General features: G+C 39.4%; 1 protein-coding gene across 2 annotated transcripts in view; it reads right to left on the bottom strand.

Moving 5' to 3' along the window:
- Window positions 1-969: 969 nt before the first annotated feature.
- Window positions 970-20,910, bottom strand: part of LOC104613048 (uncharacterized protein At1g01500-like) — a 45,204-nt gene continuing 25,263 nt past the window's right edge. Inside the window, exons 2-3 of one of the 2 annotated variants that reach the window (XM_088889277.1) lie at window positions 1,801-1,923; window positions 970-1,529 (exon numbers count right to left, since the gene is read on the bottom strand). In XM_088889277.1, the coding sequence (XP_088745403.1) occupies window positions 1,236-1,529; window positions 1,801-1,923 (417 nt within the window). In that variant the 3' untranslated portion in view covers window positions 970-1,235. The remainder of the gene's footprint in view (window positions 1,530-1,800; window positions 1,924-20,910) is intronic. The other variant, XM_088889278.1, reaches the window with a different exon arrangement.

Below are 20,910 nucleotides of genomic sequence, written 5' to 3' on the forward strand. Positions count from 1 at the left end.
ATTAAGAGGAACAAAAGTAAATGATCGAACATAACAAATAATTCAAATGAAGAACACTAATTAAAATAGGAAAAACTAATGAGTAAAGGAGCTAAAACAAATTATAAAAACGAAAAGAAGAGAAGAAAAGAACTATATTGAATGAAAAGTTGCATTAAAATGTACTTAATTAATAAAGTGGGTTATAATGATGGTAAGAGTGATAGCCAAAACCAACACTTTAATTAATGAAATGTCTAAGAAATGACTAAAAAAACCTATTAACCAGACATGATGCCTAGAGATGGCCTAGGATTATTTTGGAATTAAATGAACTAAGGCTATGTTTGATTTGAAGGAAAAGATAGGGAAATGAAGGGAAAGATCGGGAAACTATACAAGGTTTATAAGGGTTATCCTACATTTCCTTTCCTTTCCCTACCTTTTTCTTCAAACCAAACATAGCTTAAATGCATGGATTAATAACTAAAACCAAGTTAACTTTATACATGTACATGTAAACATTATCGATGCACCCTAATTTCTAATGCAAGTTAAGGTGGCGTTTGATGAATCTGAAAAGTTAAAAAGATATTAAATGTGTCTGAAATCTGAAAAGAGGCATAGATGCTTTTCTACTTTTTAGAGGATCTAAATTCATAAATTTGTTTGTTTTGGATCAACCCTTTACCATCTGAAATTTACTAATTTTACTATTTTACCCCTAAAACATACTATTTGGAAATATTGAATTCAATTTATTTTATCTCATAAAAAATAATTTTCAACCTCAAAATAATATTGAAAAATACAAATAAAAAGAAAAAAATAATTATTACAGATTAATAAATGAAATGATTAAAATAAAAAAATAATTAATGACTATAAAAATATTAAAATAATTAATAATTTGCACAAATAAACATTAAAATAAATTTTAAAAATTAATAAAATAATTAAAAATTACTAATTAATAAAAATAATTAATAATTAATAAATAACACAAGTAAATTTAATAAAAAATAATTAATGTTTAATAAAAACCCATGGAAATATGAACTTGCGAGGTGGCTGATCAGTTCGGTTGAAGAGAAAGGCAAGAACACCAAGTGTACCACCCACCAAAACACCTGCGACATATGCAATGTTTCTGCTTTGAGAATCCACATTATCTTGAGTATTCCACAGAAAATGCCAGAAGCATGGGGACCATCGTTGCTCCTCAACTATTGGAATTGTCAACCTTTTCGGGAGTGTTAAAGGCATCTCCAACAGAGAAAATATTTTAGACAGGAAATGAGTGAACGGTCATCAATATCAGTTACCTCATCAGTCCATCCCCACAAATGCCTTGGTCTATCTAACTCATTAATCCTCAATGTCTGATTTGAATAAATTGCCACATTTGAAGCCCACATCCACTGTGGTAAGGTAGTATGAAGGTGTGGTGGATCACTCTCAGATTCTATGTCCAGTAGTGAGTTGTAAATAGATTCATCTTCCTCACCCCTCTGACTGGAAGCAATGGCGTCACAGCATCCAGCTTTAACCTGCGGGCATGTTTCCTCAAGATCTCATTTGCAGCAACAGAAAAAGCATAAACAATATAGACCGAGACGAAGGCAACTGCTCCACCAACACTCACTTTACCAATTATCAAATTAGTAAAAGTGGCACAAGTGTGAGGAGGAAAAAACAAATATCTCTAATAAAGCATCTCCTATCAATTTGAACCTTCTTCTCTGCAACACAAAGCGAGACAGTCCCAACAACAACACAAGTAACAAAAACAGCTCCACCCAGAACACTATTGAGACCCACCTCACCTGCATCCGTGTCCACAAAAATGGCAATGCTAGCAAACACATCAGGAGCTCCATTTCCAAGAGGGAGTAGTGAAACACCAGCAACCGTTGGGGGAAGATTCGAGAGACTTGAAAGCTTCTGCAAGGAACAACAAAAGTAGTCAGCTGCAGGATTACCCAACATATAGAATAAAGCAAGAAGCCATGTGCCCAAGACGGCATACCCCAAGATCCTAAAGTTTTGACAGTCGCAGTAGAACACAATGTAATTAAAGAATCCATCTGATGCGCACTGCGGTTGAGACTGCATACACTTTGGACCATCGTTGGACTTCACAGGGGGAGAGAGCGAGAGAGAGAGAGAGAGAGCGAGAGAAGGCCGGGGAGAGAGAGCTGCTGCTGCAAGTTGCAGCGGCGGTGCTGGTGGGAAGACAGGGGAGGGAGAGAGAGAGAGAGAGTGAGAGAAGGCAGGGGAGAGAGAGCTTGCAGCAGCGGTGGTGGGAATACAGGGCAAAGAGAGAGAGAGAGAGAGAGAATACAGGGAGAGAGAGAGCCGCCACTGCATCTTGCAGCGGCGGTAGTGGGAAGACAGGGCGGAGAGAGAGAGCGAGAGAGAAAGAGAGGTCGAATGTTTTGGTTTTCTAGGTTTGAGGTTATCAGGGGTAGCCTACGTCATTTTCAAAATATTATAAGGATATTTTGGACTATGCCCTGGCTCTGAAACACATCTGAACGCGTTAAGAACCAGCCCAAGGTCTATTATTTTTAGATCTAAAAATAAGATTCAGACCAATTTTAAGAGGTAAAATCAAACAAGGGGTGAGGTATGAAAAGTAGCATTTTCAGATTTAGACCTCTGAAAAGTGCAATCAAACGACACCTAAATTGACATAAACGTTAATACAAAATAAAAGAGATGGGGCCGATTATTAAATGAATTCCTAATGGAGATTAAAACAATAAAAATACCAGTATCTTATTATCACAACTTCAACAGTTAAACAAGTACAAACATGAAAAAATGGCATGACCAATTTAATTCTAATGTGATGCAAATGCAAAGAAAAAAAAAAGAATTCATTTATTTCCAATGTGATGCAAATGCAAAAAGTGAAGGGATGAGAGATCCATCGTATGGACGTCCAAAGATTGCGGAATAAGGGGACGAATTTCAAAATTTTTTCTCTCCCTTCAACTAGGAATCACATTCCCTATTTTAGAAAATCATATTTTCAAGGATCATTCTTGAACCATAAACTGAACCAGATCTGAATCAAAAGGAGTAGGAGAGGATTATACCTGATACGGAGAAATAGTATCTCCCAATGAAGGTGTTTACGCCCAAGGAATGATCCAAAGACTGCTCCCACTGAAAATGGCGCAGTGCAGGATGGATTCTCGGAGAAATAGTATCTCCCAGCGGCGACAGTCTTGGTTTCCATCAGTGAGAGTGCATCCCCGATCATTACCTTTGTCCGACAAAGGGGCTGATCCTGTCACTATGATCACCCACTCAGATGAATTCTCGGACTGTCCCAACATACCCAGATTTTGACCCCCGCTAAGGATCTCATTGAATGGTACATCAAAGACAACCCAATCCAACACCTAGTGCAGTATCATAATCGAGTCTAGGAGTCAGGTGTAACTTTCCAGTTTTGCCCATCAATCTCTAAGGTCCAGGGCAATACTGGAAATCTGGTCCAGTTCATAGATTCAATTAATCCTACACTGTATGTGCCTAGGGTCTCACCCTGGCAGCTGAGACAAGCCACACCAACCGACTTGGTGGCACCACAGTGTTAGCCTTGTCAGGATAGGTCTCCCCAGACCGACCCACTGGCTGTGAACATTCTAAACTAACACAAGTCTCAATAAGTGTCCAGTTTAAGGGTATTACACAGAAACATACCAAGGGAACATGAATCAAATATGAACTTTTATTCATTTACAATAAACTCATAAAGTACATCATTCTGATTGAAGCTAAGGGCATACAAAATTGTCTAACAAAAAGATTAAACAAGTGCAAGAAACTAAGCAACATGCAAAGGTGACATTTTTTTTTTCTTGAAGGCAGTGACATTCTTTTTAGAAGTCCTACGCTAAGGCTACATTAATTAAGTGTACCTAACAAAAACCGCATAAATTAAAAATAAGCCATAAAACAAGAAAATGGAATAGAGTAAATCTACATCTCTTCTTTAGGTAGCTGGTAGCCCTAGACTACTTAGAGAAAGAAATGAAAAAAAATAAAAAAGAAATAGATTAGAAATCATAAAAGAAAAAGAAAAGGAATAACCAGTATGCCATTATTGAAAGAACTTGAAACAACGTGCATAATTGTGAAATGATAATTCTAAGGTCTGCAGAGAGTAACCAATCAAATAAAAAATAGAGAAGACACACCTTGGAAATGACTTGTAGCATGCGATTCAATAGTTTTCAAACATGCAACCAATTGTCACTCTTGCTGCACTTATTTGAACACTTTTTTCTACTTGAGATGTCCCCAAGCTTTAGAATGAATTTTGGTTCATTTTGGAGGGTCAAGGGCGTTGGTTATGTGGCCCAACGGGGGAGAAAACACTACTGGATGACTGTGATTTTTGTTGCATTGTTGTTGGCTTTAAGTATGCTTCAGACTGTTCTTCTTGAATGTATGCACGACTTCAAAGGGATTTCATGGCTTCAATCATGTATGGGGGACACTAGAGATGTTGAAGAGTGAGTGGGGAGGTTTTGGGATGTGACTAATGGCTGCGAGAGTGTGTTTGTATAGGTTTTCCCATAGGCTAGAAAGTGCCTAGGCTAGAATGTGTCACTAGGTTATGATGTATGTAGGCTTGAGCTAGGGGGGGGGGGGGGGGGGGGGTGGGGGGGCGTTCTTTGGACGTGATGGAGGTTTTCTCATGAGTTTGGACGTGGGTTTGGGAAGCTTGGGGTTGCTTGGGACTAAGGGTGTCAATGGACCGGTTTTGGATTGGACCCCATTCAGTCTAAAATCAATTTGGATGGATTGGACGGACCAACAAGACATATTGGATTGGACCAATCCGGTCTAAAATATTTATTAGATTGGATTGGACCTGGTCTGTCTGTAACAAATTTATATTGGATTGGGTTGGATTAAACCAATATCTGGTCCATTGATATAAGATGAGAATATATGTGTCAATGGACTGGGTTTGGGTTGAAACCAATCTAAACCAAAATGAATTTGAACAGATTGGACGGTCAAAACATTGAATTGGACCGGTCCAAATTGGTCCAAGACATTCATTGGATTGGATTGGACTTGGTAAATTTATAACGGACTCACATTGGACTGGATCGGATTGGACCAAATCTAGTCCAATTGACACCCCTTCTTGGACGTGAAAGGGGGGTATTCTCTAGGCTAATGGGGGTAGAGTTCTCTCCCTAAGCTAGGTTGTGTGTTTAGAATGTGAGAAAGGGGTGGTATTTATAGATTTTTGGGGAGGATTCTAGAAGAGAATAAATGGCTGAGATTTGAAAACAAGATAGATCAAAGGCTAAGGTTTAAAAGGGATTATGGAGGGAGATTGATTGAGAGAATGGATTGTCAAGACAACTTTGGGATAGATCCTCTCAATAAATCAAGAAAATGAGTGGAGGATTTTATCAATTTACCTAAATTGGACATTCCAAGTTTAGGTGATTGGATTGATTGATTGATTGTAGGCTTCTAGCTGGTCAAATCTTGGATTTTAAAATGGTTCTAGAGGTTGGGAGAAAGGTTTGGTCTGGGATGCCCTAGGATCGAAGTTATAGTGAAGGGGATTCCAAATGGAAGGCCTGGATTGAGTTTAGAGTTAGGTCTCAAGATGGATGGGTTAATGGTGTCGGAATTGGACAATCTTGATACCATTGGACTCAGAATTTTGGGTTCCATCCATCTAAAAGGTTGGATTTCAGATTTCATAAGGCATAGGGTTCAGGATCAAAGATGACCCCGATCGAACGATCAGAATCAGTTTTGGCTTCGGGTCTTGAGATGAAGGGGTAAATGGTGCTGGATTTGGGTGATCTTGGATTTTTCGGATTCAAATTTTTGGGATCTATGTACCTATGGTCTTGGATCCTTTAAGCCCCAAATTTTGTAAAATTCCAAAAATACCTCTAGGCTGGCTGAGAGGTTAGCTGAAGTATGCTTGAAGCTCAAAGTGCTATAGAAAGACTAAAGAGTGCAAAAATGGGCTGTCTACAACTAGAAGATCCCTATAGGGTAAGTAAGGTGATCGGATCGGGGATGTACAAGCTTGAAAACCTTGAGGGGAGGGAGGTCCCCCATACGTGGAATGCCGATAACTTGCGGAGATACTATGTCTAAGGCTCCGAATGCAATTTCGAATTGCATACACCCAAGTCTAGGAAAAACTGAGAAATTCTAAGTATGAGACAAGACCTCGGCTAACCAAGCTCCCACCTCATGAACACTCGCTTCGGTGACCTGGTTGAGTTGGCCCACGCTATTTGTATTGTTAGACAGTATATGCCCTTGCTCCAATCAGATTGATGTACGTGAACATTTATTTGTAAATGAATAAAGTACATTATTGTTTAATGTTCATATTGATATTTTTCTCTGGATTACCCCTTAAACTGGACGCTTATGAGACTTGTGTTAGTTTAGAATGTCCTCAGTAGTTGGATAGACTTTGGGAGTTTATCCTGCCAAGGCTGACACTAGTGTGCTGCCAAACAGTTGGAGTAGCTTGTCTCAGCTGCTAGGGTTAGACCCCAAGCACATGCAATGTGTGCTTGAAAGAAACATTGAACCCAGACCGATTTCTAGTTATGCCTTGGGCCTTGGAGATAGATGTGCAAAATTAGAAAGTTACACATAACCTTAAACTTGATTATGGTATAGCAGTAGGTGTTGGATTGGGTTGTCTTTGATGTGCCAATTAGTGAGGTCTATCAAGGGTCAACACCTAGGCATGTTGGGACAGTTTGGGAATTCACCTAATTGGGTGATTATAGTGATAGGGTTGCCCCTTTGTTGGACAAAGTGAATATCAGGGTTTACACTCTCTTTGATGTAACATAAAACTGCCGGCAATGGATTTCAACTATATTTGAAATCTGTTTTTGCAAAATGTATTTATATGTTATATATTACTATTTTATGAAAAATGCTTGGAAAATGTTTTAATCCCGAGATCCATTTGAGTAGAGAGTGTGGAACTGCACCTTGCGGCCAGGGGAGAGGTCCTTCCCTATTGGGCAATGTTTTGATCACTATGGGTCGAGAGGTTAAGTGTAAGAGACCATTACAGGGCTGATTACCCACTTAAGTTCATTATCCTTGGGTCTTCATAGGGTGGTTGAATCCAATGATCATTTAGGTGTAAATGTTGGGCCTAGATTGAGCCCATTGGCTTAGGGGTTTATTGCTCTGAATAGTGAATTTGACCTAGCCTCTTATAAAGGTGGGGCTGGACCCTTATGGACTTGAGAGAGACCTTTGTGGGGTCCCACGCCATAAGATATCAAGACTAAAGTGGCCATACAACACTTGGAGTCATGAGCCTTTGAAGAAAATGGGCCAAAGGCCCAATATTAATAAGATTAAATAAGCATGAAAATGGTGTAAGTGCAATGAGATAGGGAATATCATAAGATGATATCTCTAAAGGCTTTCCGTCATTAGCATGAAAACAGACTGAATTGGTGGATGGAGATGCACTGTAAAATTGGGCTATCCATTTCATTGAGATGGTCAATGGGATTTCTTCATAAAATGATAGGGGCATCATAGACTACTGGGAGGGGCCTATCCTGAAATGGAAGACTCTTCTACAGTACCTTGGGGTTCTCGATATGACGGGTCACACTTACCAAATAGAAATGTTTAACCTAAAATGAAAATGAACATTGTTTGATGGAGGCCAAAGGAAAAGCTCATTGGATGGGTGGATATGTGATCCTTCATAGAAAGTGTTGGGGTTATGCAACTGAAATAGTTGGCCCCATGCACCATGTGATTACCTACATTCCCAAGGACATGAACTGTGTCCTTATCATTGAGATAAGAGGGAAATCTAAAAAATGAACAATTGTATAACATAGATAAATGTCCATTCTATGAAAGATAACATGAAACAATATTATGGTCATAGACTAATTAATCATGCCTTTTATCAGAAATGGCACACTAACAGTTTGCTAAATTGTTAGACAACAACAAATTGAAAGGACCCAACTGTGCAGACTAGTTTCGTAACCTAAACCCAGCGCTCACATCAGAAAAATTGGACAAGGTTTCCAAAAACCCAACACCGAAATGTCCAAGTTATAGGACTTTTGAGGCAAGAAGGAGGGAATATCAGGAATGAGAAGAGAAAAATTCTCTTGCCCGATGTTATGTTATAGTCTCCTTGGATAAATCTGTCCAAAGACAATTTGACAAAATTGATATCAATAAATGTATCCTAGATAGTCCAGAAACCATGCCTTAGGAGCAGAATCGTTTTGCAAGACAAAAGATCCTCAAATTGTTGATGACCATGAGGATGATCGAAAGTAACCAGTTCATGACTATGTCATGCGTATGGTAGGTTATATAAATGAATTAGAGGCTCTTGGCTCCCAACTTGACGATGACACCAAGATTGATGTTGTCTTGAATTCTTTACCCTCATCTTTCAATTAGTTTGTCATGAACTACAACATGAACAAGGTAAAAGTTAGCTTCCAGGAGTTCAACAATATGTTGCAAAGAGCCAAAGAATTGATTAAGAAGGACATGCCAGTAGCCATGCTTGTTGAATGTGGAAAATCTGGCAGGAAGAAAAAGAAGGGTAAGAGGAAGCCTCAAAAAAATGGAGGCAAACTGAAGAAGAAGAAGAAGAGAGACAAATCATCTGATGAATGTCACTTTTGCAAGTAGACTGAGCATTGGAAGAGGAATTGTCCTCAATATCTGAAATCCCATAAGAACAAAGAAGGTAATTTTGAATTTCTTGTCATAGAGACTAATATGTTGGTCACTTCTACATCCTGGTGTATTGATTATAGGGCTTTCACTCATGCATGTAACACATTGTAAGGATTTAAGGAAAGCAAAAGGCTGAGTTATGACGAGGTTGTGCTTTACTTAGGGATGACTGAAACAGTTGCATCTGCTACTATAGGAACAATAAATTTAATTTTTAGAGAATGAATTGTTACATTAAAAGATTATCTTTATGTACCTTAACTTAAAAGAAATCTGATTTCAGTTTCTAAGTTGTGTAAGGATAGTTATTCTATTTTATTTACTAATAAGATTACAGTTAAATTGAATTACAAATTCCTTACTCACGGAGAACTTGAAAATGGTCTTTATGTTTTCCATCATTCTTTAGAAACAAATGTAACCGAAATTATATCGGAACACATCCCTAAGAAAAGAACATGTGATATAGTTAATTCCACGTGCCTGTGGCATTACCGACTTGGCCATATTAATATAGAATGTATCATAAGATTGGTGAATGATGGTCCTCTAGATTTTCTCAATGTGGAAGATCCACCAACTTGTAAACCTTGCCTCTAAGGAAAGATGGCAAAAAGGCCATTTATAGGTAAGCGTCAAAGAAGTACGAGCACACTTGGCCTTATACATACTTATGTATGTGGTCCAATGAATGTTAGGACACAGAATCAATACTGTTATTTCATAACTTTCACCGATGATTATTCTTGGTATGGTTATGTGTACGTAATGAGACATAAGTCTGAATCCTTTGAAAAGTTTAAGGAGTTTAGATAAGAAGTCAAGAAATAGTTGGGGAGACAGATGAAAACCCTTTGATCAGATCGATGTGGTGAATATCTCTCCAACGAATTCAATGACTACTTAAAGGACAATGAGATTATACCATAGTTATCTCTTGCTACACCACAACTAAACGGTGTGTTAGAGAGAACAAATCAGACTCTATTAGATATGGCCTGATCACTCTTCGTCCATTCAAAGTTACCCATATCCTTTTGGGGGCATGCATTGGAGACTGCAATTTACGTGTTGAACCGGGTTCCAATCAAGTCAGTTCCTAAGACTCCTTATGAGCTATGGACCAGCAAGAAACCAAGTGCAAGTCCCTTGAAAATATGGGGTTGTCTAACACATGTAAAAAAGACAAGTGCGAACAAATTAGAATCCAAAACCAATTGTTGCCTATTTGTAGGCTACCCCAAGGACTCCGTAGGGTATCTAATCTATGACCCACGAGAACAAAAGTGTTTGTTAGCCGAAATGCCTATTTCTTGGAGGAGGACTACATCCTGAACAATCATCACTAGAAATTGTTTTTGATGAAGAGAGAGCTCAGGAGAGTGGGAGATAACTTAAAGATTCCAGATAATAATAATATACAACTTAGAAGATCTACCCAGGTTTCTAGACCTCTAGTATGTTACAACTATGATCAAGAAAGTTACTTGATGGAAGCTACGAATAGTGAGGAAGATCCTATGACTTATACGGAAGCTATGTTGGACATAAACTCTCTGATGTGGGTAGATGCCATGAAAGTCGAGATGGAATTGATGAAAAACAATAGAGTCAGGGCTTTCATAGACTCTCCCCCTAGGGTGAAAGCAATCAGTTGCAAATGGATCTACAAGAGGAAGAAAGGCCCTGATGTTAGACAGTGTATACCCTTAGCTCCAATTAGATTGATATACATTATGACATTTATTGTAAATGAATAAAGTACATATTTAATTCATGTTATTGTGGTGTGTTTCTGTGTAATACCCTTAAGTTGGACACATAATGTGACTCGTGTTAGTTTAGAATGTTTACAGTCGTTGGATAAATCGGGGGAGATTTATCCTGCTAAGGCTAACACTGGTGTGCCGCCAAGTGTTGGGGTGGCCTGTCTTAGCTACAAGGGTGAGACCCGAGGTACATGCAGTGTAGGTTTACTTGAAACCCTGAACCAGACAAGATTTCCAGTATTGCCCCGGACCTTGGTGATTAGTGGGCAAAACTGGAATGTTACACCTGACCCCTAGACTCGATTATGATACTGCACTAGGTGTCGGATTGGGTTGTCTTTGATATGCCAATTAGTGAGATCCTTAGCGGGGGTCAAAACCTGGGTATGTTGGGACAATCCGAGAATTCATCTAAGTGGGTGATCATAGTGACAGGATCAGCCCTTTTGTCGGACAAAGGTAATGATCAAGGATGCACTCTCTCTGATGGAAACCAAGACTGCCGGCAACCGATTTCAATTGTTGAAATTTGTTTTGCAAAATATATTTTATATACGGATATAAATATATATATATATATATTATGGTTTCAAAATGTTTGCAAAATGTTTTAATTCTCGGGATCCATGTGAGCAGAGAGTGCAACACTGTTCCTTGCAGTCGAGGGAGAGGTCCTCTCTTGTCGGGCAGTGTATGATCATTATGGGCTGAGAGGTTAAGTGTAAGACCATTGAGGGTAATACCTGATGGGCTAATTTTGCATCTGCCCACAGTTCCTAGGTTTTTATAAGGTGGCTTGGCCCAGGAACCACTTAGTGTAAGTGTTAGGCCCATTAGGAGTCCATGTGATGGGCTTCAGGGGGTTCACTGTCTTTTCAGTGAATTCGGCTAGGATTTGTAACAGAGGCTGGGCTGAACCCATGTGGCTGATGTGTAGATCAATGTTTGGGTCCCACGCCATACAAAGAAGCCCAACTGGGCAGCAGTTTGGAAGCAGTTCGAACACTTAGACTTCATGGGCCTAAAAGCCCATTTCGAACTGGGCTGATATGATCAGTTAAATAAGGGGGCAGATTTGGGATTAAATCAGCGGATAGGATAGGGTCTTACCCTATCCACTCAAAGAGTCCAGATCTGAATACAAATTCAGATATGGAAACCTCCTAATGAGATTAGGAGAGAGCTGATCTAATCTGCAGATAAGATAAGGGCTTATCCTTATCTCTTAAAGAAAACTCCTAATCCAAATACAGATTTGGATTAGGAAACTCCTAATGAGATTATGAACTCTCTTTAAGGCTATAAAAGAAGGAGGGGGCAAACCATTCATCCCATCCCATAAATCTCAGAGATACAAGATCTCAGAGCACAGAGAGAAGTCGGATACAGTGTGACTGCGCCTTCTCCCTGCGTTCTCTTCATGCCACCGTCATACTGCCAGTTCGTTCTCTAGTTTTAGGAGTGATCAAGATCAGATCTTGATATCAGTCTTTGGAGAAAGACTGATTTGAAGTTGTGCTCACTGCCTCCATTGAATTCTTGTGAAGGGTTCGGTTCTTGGGAAGAACACTACTGATTCTGCTCCACCCTACACTGTGTCATCTTCTGTGAGAGCAGTCTTTGGAGATTTTCTTTGGGCGTGAACACTTTCATTGGGAGATACTATTTCTTTGTATCAGGTATATCCCTCTCATTCCTTTTGGTTCAAATCTGGTTTGGTTCTTGGTTCAAGATTGATCTTTGAAAAATGCCGTTTTTCTAAAATAGGGAATGCGATTCCCACATGGGAGAGAGATAAATTTTTGAAATTTTGCCCTACATGCAGGGTTCAGCCATCCATATGATGGATCTCTCATCCTTTCAGCTGATGGAAAGGTTGAGATCTATAAAGCTCGACTTGTAGCGAAATGATACACTCAGAAAGGAATCAATTATGAGGAACCTTCTTGCCTGTGGCCATGCTTCCAGAAGTTGGAACATTTGATTTGACTCAATAGTCAAACAGTTTGATTTTGAGCAAAATCTGAATGAACCTTGTGTTTATAGAAAGACAGTGAGAGATAAGATTACATTTATGATTCTGTATGTAGACGACATTCTGCTCATTGGGAATTATGTAGGAATGTTCACTACGGAGAAAGTATGGCTTTCACAACAATTCTCCATGAAATATCTTAGAGAAGCATCTTATATCTTGGGATTTTGACTTTATAGGGATAGATCGAAGAGGATAATTGAATTTTCCCAATCAACTTACATTGACAAGATTGTCAACAGATACAACATGTAAAACTCCAAGAAGGGATTCGTTCCTTTCAGGCATGGAGTCACTATTTCCAAAGGAATGTCACCTAAAACTCTTGAGGAGATTGAGGACATGAGAGAGGCTCCCTATGCCTCAGCCGTAGGGAGTATCATGTATGCTATGTTGTGCACTCGGCTAGACATTTCTCAAGTCATCAATGTGGTAAGTAAATACCAATCTAACCCTGGACAAGAGCATTAGAATGCTGTGAAAAACATACAAAAGTACTTATGGAGGACTAAAGACTATCGCCTTATCTTCGATGGTAGTTCACTACAGATGGTCGATTATACTGATGCCAACTTCTAACCTGACCTAGATGATAGAAAGTCTATATTTGGATACTTTGGGACCCTATGTAGCAAGAAATATAGTCCATGACCGAGGCCAAGCACATTGCCATAAGTGAGTCTGCCTAATAAGTAGTGTGGATGAAGAAATTCATCTTGGAATTTGAAATCCTACCATATTACCCATTCCACTATTGTGTGACAATACTAGATCTATGGGAGATTGTTAGTAGATGGGACATCCAGATTTAGAATGTAGCATTAGCGAAGAATGTGGTAGATCCATTAACTACTCTACTGACATAGAAAGTGTTTGAGAAACACGTGAACAATATTGGAGTAAGGCTTATACCCGATTGGACTTAAGTGCAAGTGGAAGTTGTTAGACAATGTATGCCCTTAGCTCCAATCAGATTGATGTACAGATGCATTTATTGTAAATGAATAAAAGTACATTATTGTTTCATGTTGATATTGGTATATTTATATGAAATTACCTTTTAAACTGGATAATTATGAGACTTGTGTTAGTTTAGAATGTTTTTAGCCATTAGATAGACTTGGGGAGTTTATCCTGCAAATGCTGACACTAATGTCCTATTAAAGAATTTGGGGCAGCTTGTCTCAACTGTTAGGGTTAGACGCAAAGCACATGCAGTGTGTATTTGGATGAAACACGAAATTCAGACCATTTTCCAGTTATGGCCTAGACCTTGGAGATTGATGGGCAAAACTAGAAAGTTACACGTAACCATTAACTTGATTTTGGTACTGCACTAGGTGTTGGATTGGGTTGTCTTTGAAATGCTAATCAGTAAGATCCATCAAGGGTCAAAACTTGGGTATGTTGGGGCAATTTGAGAATTCACTTGAGTGGGTGATCATAGTGGTAGGATCAGTCCATTTGTCGGACAAAGTGAATGATAGCGCATAAACTCTCTCTGATGGAAAGCTAAACTACCAGCAGTCGATTTCAACAGTGTTTGAGATTTGGTTTTGCAAAATATATTTATATATACATAAATATGTTTTATGAAAAATGTTTGTAAAATGTTTTAATTCCCGGGATCCATCCGAGCAAAGAGTGTGACACTATACCTTGTAGCCAGGGGAGAGGTCATTCCCTATCGGGCAGTGTTGTGATCATTATGGGCCGAGGGGTTAAGTGTAAGAGACAATTAAGGGCTGATTACATGATGGGCTTTATCTTACTTAAGTCCATTATCCTTGGGTCTTCATAGGATGACTGAATTCAATGATCATTTAAGTGTAAATGTTGGGCCCGTATTGAGCTCATAGTGATGTGCTTAGGGATTCACTTTGTTTAGTAGTGAGTTCGACTAAGCCTTTTCATAGAGGCCGGGCCAAACCCATGTAGACTTTTGTGAGGTCATTGTGGGGTTTTACGCTATACAAATCAGGCCTAAGTTGTCCATGAGTAGTCGTACAAGACTACAGATTTGAACAGTAAATAAAAGAAAATTAGAAGAGAAGAGAAGAGAAGAGAGATGGAGAAGAGGAACTCGTGGAAGGGTTTTAGGAGAAGAGAGTGGTTGGTTATGTTAAAATAGCCGCCCCACCCTTTGAATTTATATACATAGTTTCCTAATTGTAAAAGAACTTTAATGCTTACATGGCAAGATAAGATAATTAAAAACTAATCCTAGATAAGATAGAATAGGATTAAAACTAATCCTACTAGGAAAGCTGATCCTAATCAATGACTTAATTAAATCTAAGTACAACTCAGGCTGTCACACGAGTACACTAATGTGGGGCCCACACTTTCCTACACCATGCAACATCTTGGGTCGTGAGCCTTTGAAGGAAATGAGCCGAAGGCCCATAATTAATAAGATTAAGTAAGTTGCCACATGACAATTGTCAAATTTGGATTTGGAAATGGGTATGGAGCACCCATCCTCTTAAGAGGATAAGGCTTATCTCTTCATAGAGTCCAAATTCAAATTAGATTTGAATAATTTCCTAATTTGATTGGGAGAGTGCTCCATAAGAAGATAAAAGAAAAGAGGATGGACCGGACAAAAACACCACTATCTGTTGTTTTCTCTTGTTCTCTTTTGTCTTCCAAGAAACCCTATCACAACCTAGGCTTTCAAGGACTGATAGAGATTAGTTTTCCTCTGATTTTTGCAAGAAAGATTCAAAGGAATTTTAGGGTCACCTTCCCCAGTTCGATCCAAGCAATTGGGTTACAATTTTGTTAAAAACTGTGTTGCTGAATTTGCTTCACTTAATAAATTGCACTATCTTCAGTATAGGCTAGTTTTGAGATTGATTTGGGCATGAACTTCCACCTTGGGATTGAAGGGATGAGAGATCCATCGTATGGATGCCCCAAATCTTGCGGAATAAAGGGGCGAATTTCAAAATTTTTTCTCTCCCTTCAACTTGGAATCGCATTCCCTATTTAGAAAATCATATTTTCAATGATCAATCTTGAACCATAAACTGAACTAGATCTGAACCAAAAATAGTAGGAGAGGATTATACCTGATACGGAGAAATAATATCTCCCAACGAAGGTGTTCATGCCTAAGGAAGGATCCAAAGATTACTCCCACTGAAGATGGCGCAGTGCAGGATGGAGCAAAATCAGCAGTATTCTTCTCAAAGAATTCTGTCCTTTGCAAGAAACAGCGAGATAGCACGTGAGCACAACTTCCTATCAATTCTTTCTCAAAGAACAGATGTCAAGATTGAATCTTGACTTCTCCCACAACTGGAGATCAAACTGGATGTCTGGCGGCTGCAGGAAGGAGGCGGCAAGAAAGATCTTTGCAGGGATTGCAGAAATCTTTTGCTGTGATTTCGCTCTGAAGAGGATCTGATTATGTGTCTTCTCTAAAGGCTGCTGCCCCCTCCTTCTTTGTAACCCCAAAGGATCAACTCCTAATCCTATTAGGAGTTGCTGAGCCAAATATTATTTGGATCAAAACATCTCTTTAGGTGATAAGGATAAACCCTTATCTTGTCTGCAGATTGGATCAACCTTCTCCTAATCTAATTAGGAGCTTTCCAGATCCAAATCACATTTAGATCTGGACTCTCTGAGTGGATAGGGTTAAGGCCCGATCCTATCTACTGATCCATCTCAGGATTCGCCCATATTTAACTCATTAAATTAGTCCAGTTCGAAATGGGCTTTAGGCCCATTAAGCTTATGTGCTCACTTAGCCTTCCTAACTGCTGCCCAGTTGGACTTCCTAGTATGGCGTGGGACCTAAGCATTGATCTACACATCAGCCACATGGGTTCGGCCCAGCCTTTGTTACGAGGCCTGGCCGAATACATTGTTATGGACAGTGCACCCCCTGAAACCCATCAAATGGGCTCTATGGGCTCAACACTTACCCTAAGTGGTCCCTGGGCCAAGCCACCTTGTAACACCCAGGGACTGTGGGCAGATGCAAGATTAGCCCATCAGGTATTATCCTCAATGGTCTTACACTTAACCTCTCAGCCCATAATGATCAAACACTGCCCGACAAGAGAGGACTTCTCCCTCGGTTACAAGGAACAGTGTTGCACTCTCTACTTTTATGGATCCCGGGAATTAAAGCCTTTTGCAAACATTTCAGAAACCATAATATATATACTTTTATATCTCATATAAAATATATTTTGCAAAACAAATCTCAACGATTGAAATCGGCTGCCTGCAGTCTTGGTTTCCATCAGTGAGAGTGCATCCCCGATCATTACCTTTGTCCGACAAAGGGGCTGATCCTGTCACTATGATCACCCACTCAGATGAATTCTCAGACTGTCCCAACATACCCAGGTTTTGACCCCCGCTAAGGATCTCACTGATTGGTACATCAAAGACAGCCCAATCCGACACCTAGTACAGTATCATAATCGAGTCTACGGGTCGGGTGTAATTTTCCAGTTTTGCCCATTAATCTCCAAGGTCCAGGGCAATACTAGAAATATGGTCCAGTTCAAAGATTCAACTAATCCTACACTGTATGTGCTTCGGGTCTCACCCTGGCAGTTGAGACAGGCCACCCCAACCGACTTGGTGGCACAACAGTGTCAGCCTTATTAGGATAGGTCTCCCCAGACCGACCCACCGACTGTGAACATTCTAAACTAACACGAGTCTCATTAAGTGTCTAGTTTAAGGGTATTACATAGAAACATACCAAGGGAACATGAATCAAATATGAACTTTTATTCATTTACAATAAATTCATAAAGTACATCATTCTGATTGAAGCTAAGGGCATACAAAACTGTCCAACAGCTCCCACTTGCACTTAGGTCCAATCAGGTATAAGCCGGAGCTTGATGCTTTCCATGTGTTTCTCAAACACTTTCTGTGATAGTGGCTTAGTCAATGGGTCTACCACATTCTCTACTGATGCTACCTCTTAACATCATCCTCCCGTAGGTCCAGTGTTGTCACACAACAGTGGAATGGGTGATGTGCTGAATTCCAAATTCAGGAATGAACACACTCATTCATAAGGCAACCTCACTTACGGCAATGCGTTCGTCTTGGGTTGTGGATTGTTAATTTGCTACTCAGGACCCCTGTTTGCTAACATTCAGGAAACAACACACGATCCTATCGTGAAAACAATTCCAGATGTAGATTTTCTATCATCTGGATCCGACTGGAAATCGACATCTGTATACCCTTGGATCTGTAGTGAGCTACCATCGAATACCAGACAGAACTCTTTTGTCCTTCGAAGGTACTTAAGTATGTTTTTTACAGCAGTACAGTGCTCCTGCCTTGGGTTGGCCTGGAATCTTCTTACTACACTCACTGCCTGAGCAATGTCAGGACGAGTGCACAGCATGGTATACATGATGCTCCGTACGACAGAGGCATAGGGAACGTCTTTCATGCCCTCAATCTCCTCAGAGGTCTTAGGAGACATCTTTTTGGAGAGAGTGACTCCGTGCCTGAAAGGAACATTTCCTTTCTTGGAGTTCTCCATGCTGTATCTTTTGACTATTTTGTCAATGTAAGCAGATTGGGATAATTCTATTATCCGCTTCGATCTATCTCTATAGAGTCGAAGACCCAGTATATAGGAGGCTTCTCCAAAGTCTTTCATGGAGAATTGCTATGAAAGCCATACTTCACCGTAGTTAACATTCCTAGGTCATTCCCAATGAGTAAAATGTCATTTACATACAGAACCAAGAAGGTAACCTTATCTCCCCTGTACTTCCTGTAAACACAGGGTTCATCCGGATTCTGCTCGAAGTCAAACGATTTGACAACAGAGTCAAAACGTATGTTCCAACTTCTAGAAGGTTGCTTAAGTCCATAAATGAATCTATTAAGTTTACATACCATGTTTTCCTGACCTGCAGCAATGAAGCCTTGCGGCTGCTGCATATAGATAAATTCAGTAAGATCTCCATTCAAGAATGCAATTTTGACATCCATATGCCAAATCTCATAATCATGGTATAGTGCTATAGCTAGCAGAATCCTAATGAATTTAAGCATGACCATAGGCGAAAAGGTTTCCTCATAGTCGATGCCCTTTTTCTAAGTGTACCCTTTCGCCACCAGACGAGCTTTGAAGGTCTCAACCCTACCATTGGGGCCCTTCTTTCTCTTGTAAATCCATTTGCAACCGATTGCTTTTACCCCGGAGGGTGGATCTACCAGAGTCCAGACTCCATTGGTCTCCATTGAGTCCATCTCTACTCTCATGGCCTCCACCCACTTCTGGAAATCTATGTCCCACATAGCTTTCGCGTAAGTCACGGAATCCTCCTCACTAGTCAAGGCTTCCACCAGGTAACTATCCTGGTCATAACCATAATGGACTAGTGGCCTGGATACCCGAGTGGATCTTCTAGGTTGGTCACTACCTGGAACTTGTGGGATATCTCCCACTGCTCCTGAACTCTCCTCATCAAGGACTATTTCTTGACGATGGGTGTCCAGGATATAATCGGTTTCCAAGAACTGTGCATTTCGACTGCAGAACACCTTCTGCTCACTTGGGTCATAGAATAGGTAACCCATAGAGCCTTTTGGGTAGCCTACAAATAGGCAACGATTGGTCTTAGATTCCAACTTGTCTGCACTTGTTCTTTTAACATGTGCTGGACAACCCCAAATCTTCAAGTGTCTGACACTTGGTTTCTTTCCGGTCCAAAGTTCATATGGAGTGTTCGGAACCCGATTCAGCATGTAAATTGCAGTCTCTAATGCGTAACCCCAAAAGGATGTGGGTAACTCTGAGTGTATGAGAAGTGACCGGACCATATCCAATAAGGTCCTATTCCTCCTCTCTGAAACACCGTTAAGTTGTGGTGTAGCAGGAGGAGCTAGTTGTAATGTAGTAGGAGGGCTTTAATTTCGTCGCCCTCTTTTGTCGAGTTTACTAACCTCTCACTTTACTACTCCTAAAAACTCCAAGAAACAGTGCGAATGGAACCTTTTAGGGGCCCCTATATATAGATAGGGGACTCAGGTGACTGACAGTTGTAATGCGTTGGATCTGATGGTTCATAGGGACATGCCGCTTCAAGTTCTAAGGACGAATTCAAATTTAAACTCTGTTCGCGTAATTTAAAATTTGAATTTTCCATGCAACTCCTACGCACCACCTAGCGCGACCTATCAGACTGGTTCAGGCGAGTGAACCGAGCTGGTGCCAACGAACCAACTAAACCAAGTCACTTCGGGCCAGAGACCTATAGTGAGCTACTTATTTCGTCGAACTGACTTCGACTCAGGAGTTGGGGGCAATTGATGAGGGGTAATTTGGCCCTCTAGTGACGTCATGCCACGTAACACTTCTGAACTATTGCATAACACTTTGACTACCAGATCATGCATCATCAATTATTATTATTATTATTATTATAGTTATTTCAGAAATTAATATTTTTAGTAATTTAGTGATTAAAATATTTTTTAGTTATTTTTAATATTTTCTATTTATTTATTTTATTGCTTTCAGTAATTAATTATTAATATTATTTTTGTATTTTAATATTTTAAAATACAAATATTGAAAATTTATTAATATTTCAATAAGTTAATCATTACTTTTGAATTTTATATTTTAAATTAGGGAAAATTCCTTATTAGTACCCTTTACTTTGGCTCAAGTGACATTTTGGTTCCCAAACTTTAAAATGCAACAATCTAGTACCTAACCTTTCAAAATGTGACAACTCAGTACCCGAACTTTCAACATGTGACAATCCAGTTCCTACCGTTAAACAATCCGTTAATTAGTCATTAAGTAACATTTGAAAAGTCAAAAATGCCCTTCAAATGCCATCTAATTCACTTTATCAACCATCCAAACATTGACAAAAAACTGAACAATCCCAAATCCTAGCCTCTTCTATTCAAAAAAGTTGGTGACTATTTAGAAGAATCTAGAATTTGGGACTGTTCATTTTATTGTTAATGTTTGGATGGTTGATATGATGACATTCTTAGGGAATTTTTGACTTTTCAAATGTCACTGAACTATTGATTAACGGACTGTTTAACAACAGGTACCGGATTGTCACATTTTGAGAGTTTGGGTACTGGATTGTCACATTTTGAAAGTTTGGGTACTAAATTGTCGCATTTTAAAGTTTGGTGTCCAAATTGTCACTCAAGCCAAAGTAAAGGGTACTGATCAGGAGTTTTTCCTTTAAATTATAACTTTCAGTAATTTTAATTTTTTCAATAATTAATATTTTTCAGTTATTTCATGTTAATATTTTTAAATATTACTGAAAATATTAAAACAAATTGATTATTTGAAGTTTGAAAATATTAGTATAAATTTGT

The sequence above is a fragment of the Nelumbo nucifera genome, chromosome 6 (assembly GCF_055504915.1).
Source record: "Nelumbo nucifera cultivar China Antique chromosome 6, China Antique-T2T, whole genome shotgun sequence".
Taxonomy (NCBI): domain Eukaryota; kingdom Viridiplantae; phylum Streptophyta; class Magnoliopsida; order Proteales; family Nelumbonaceae; genus Nelumbo; species Nelumbo nucifera.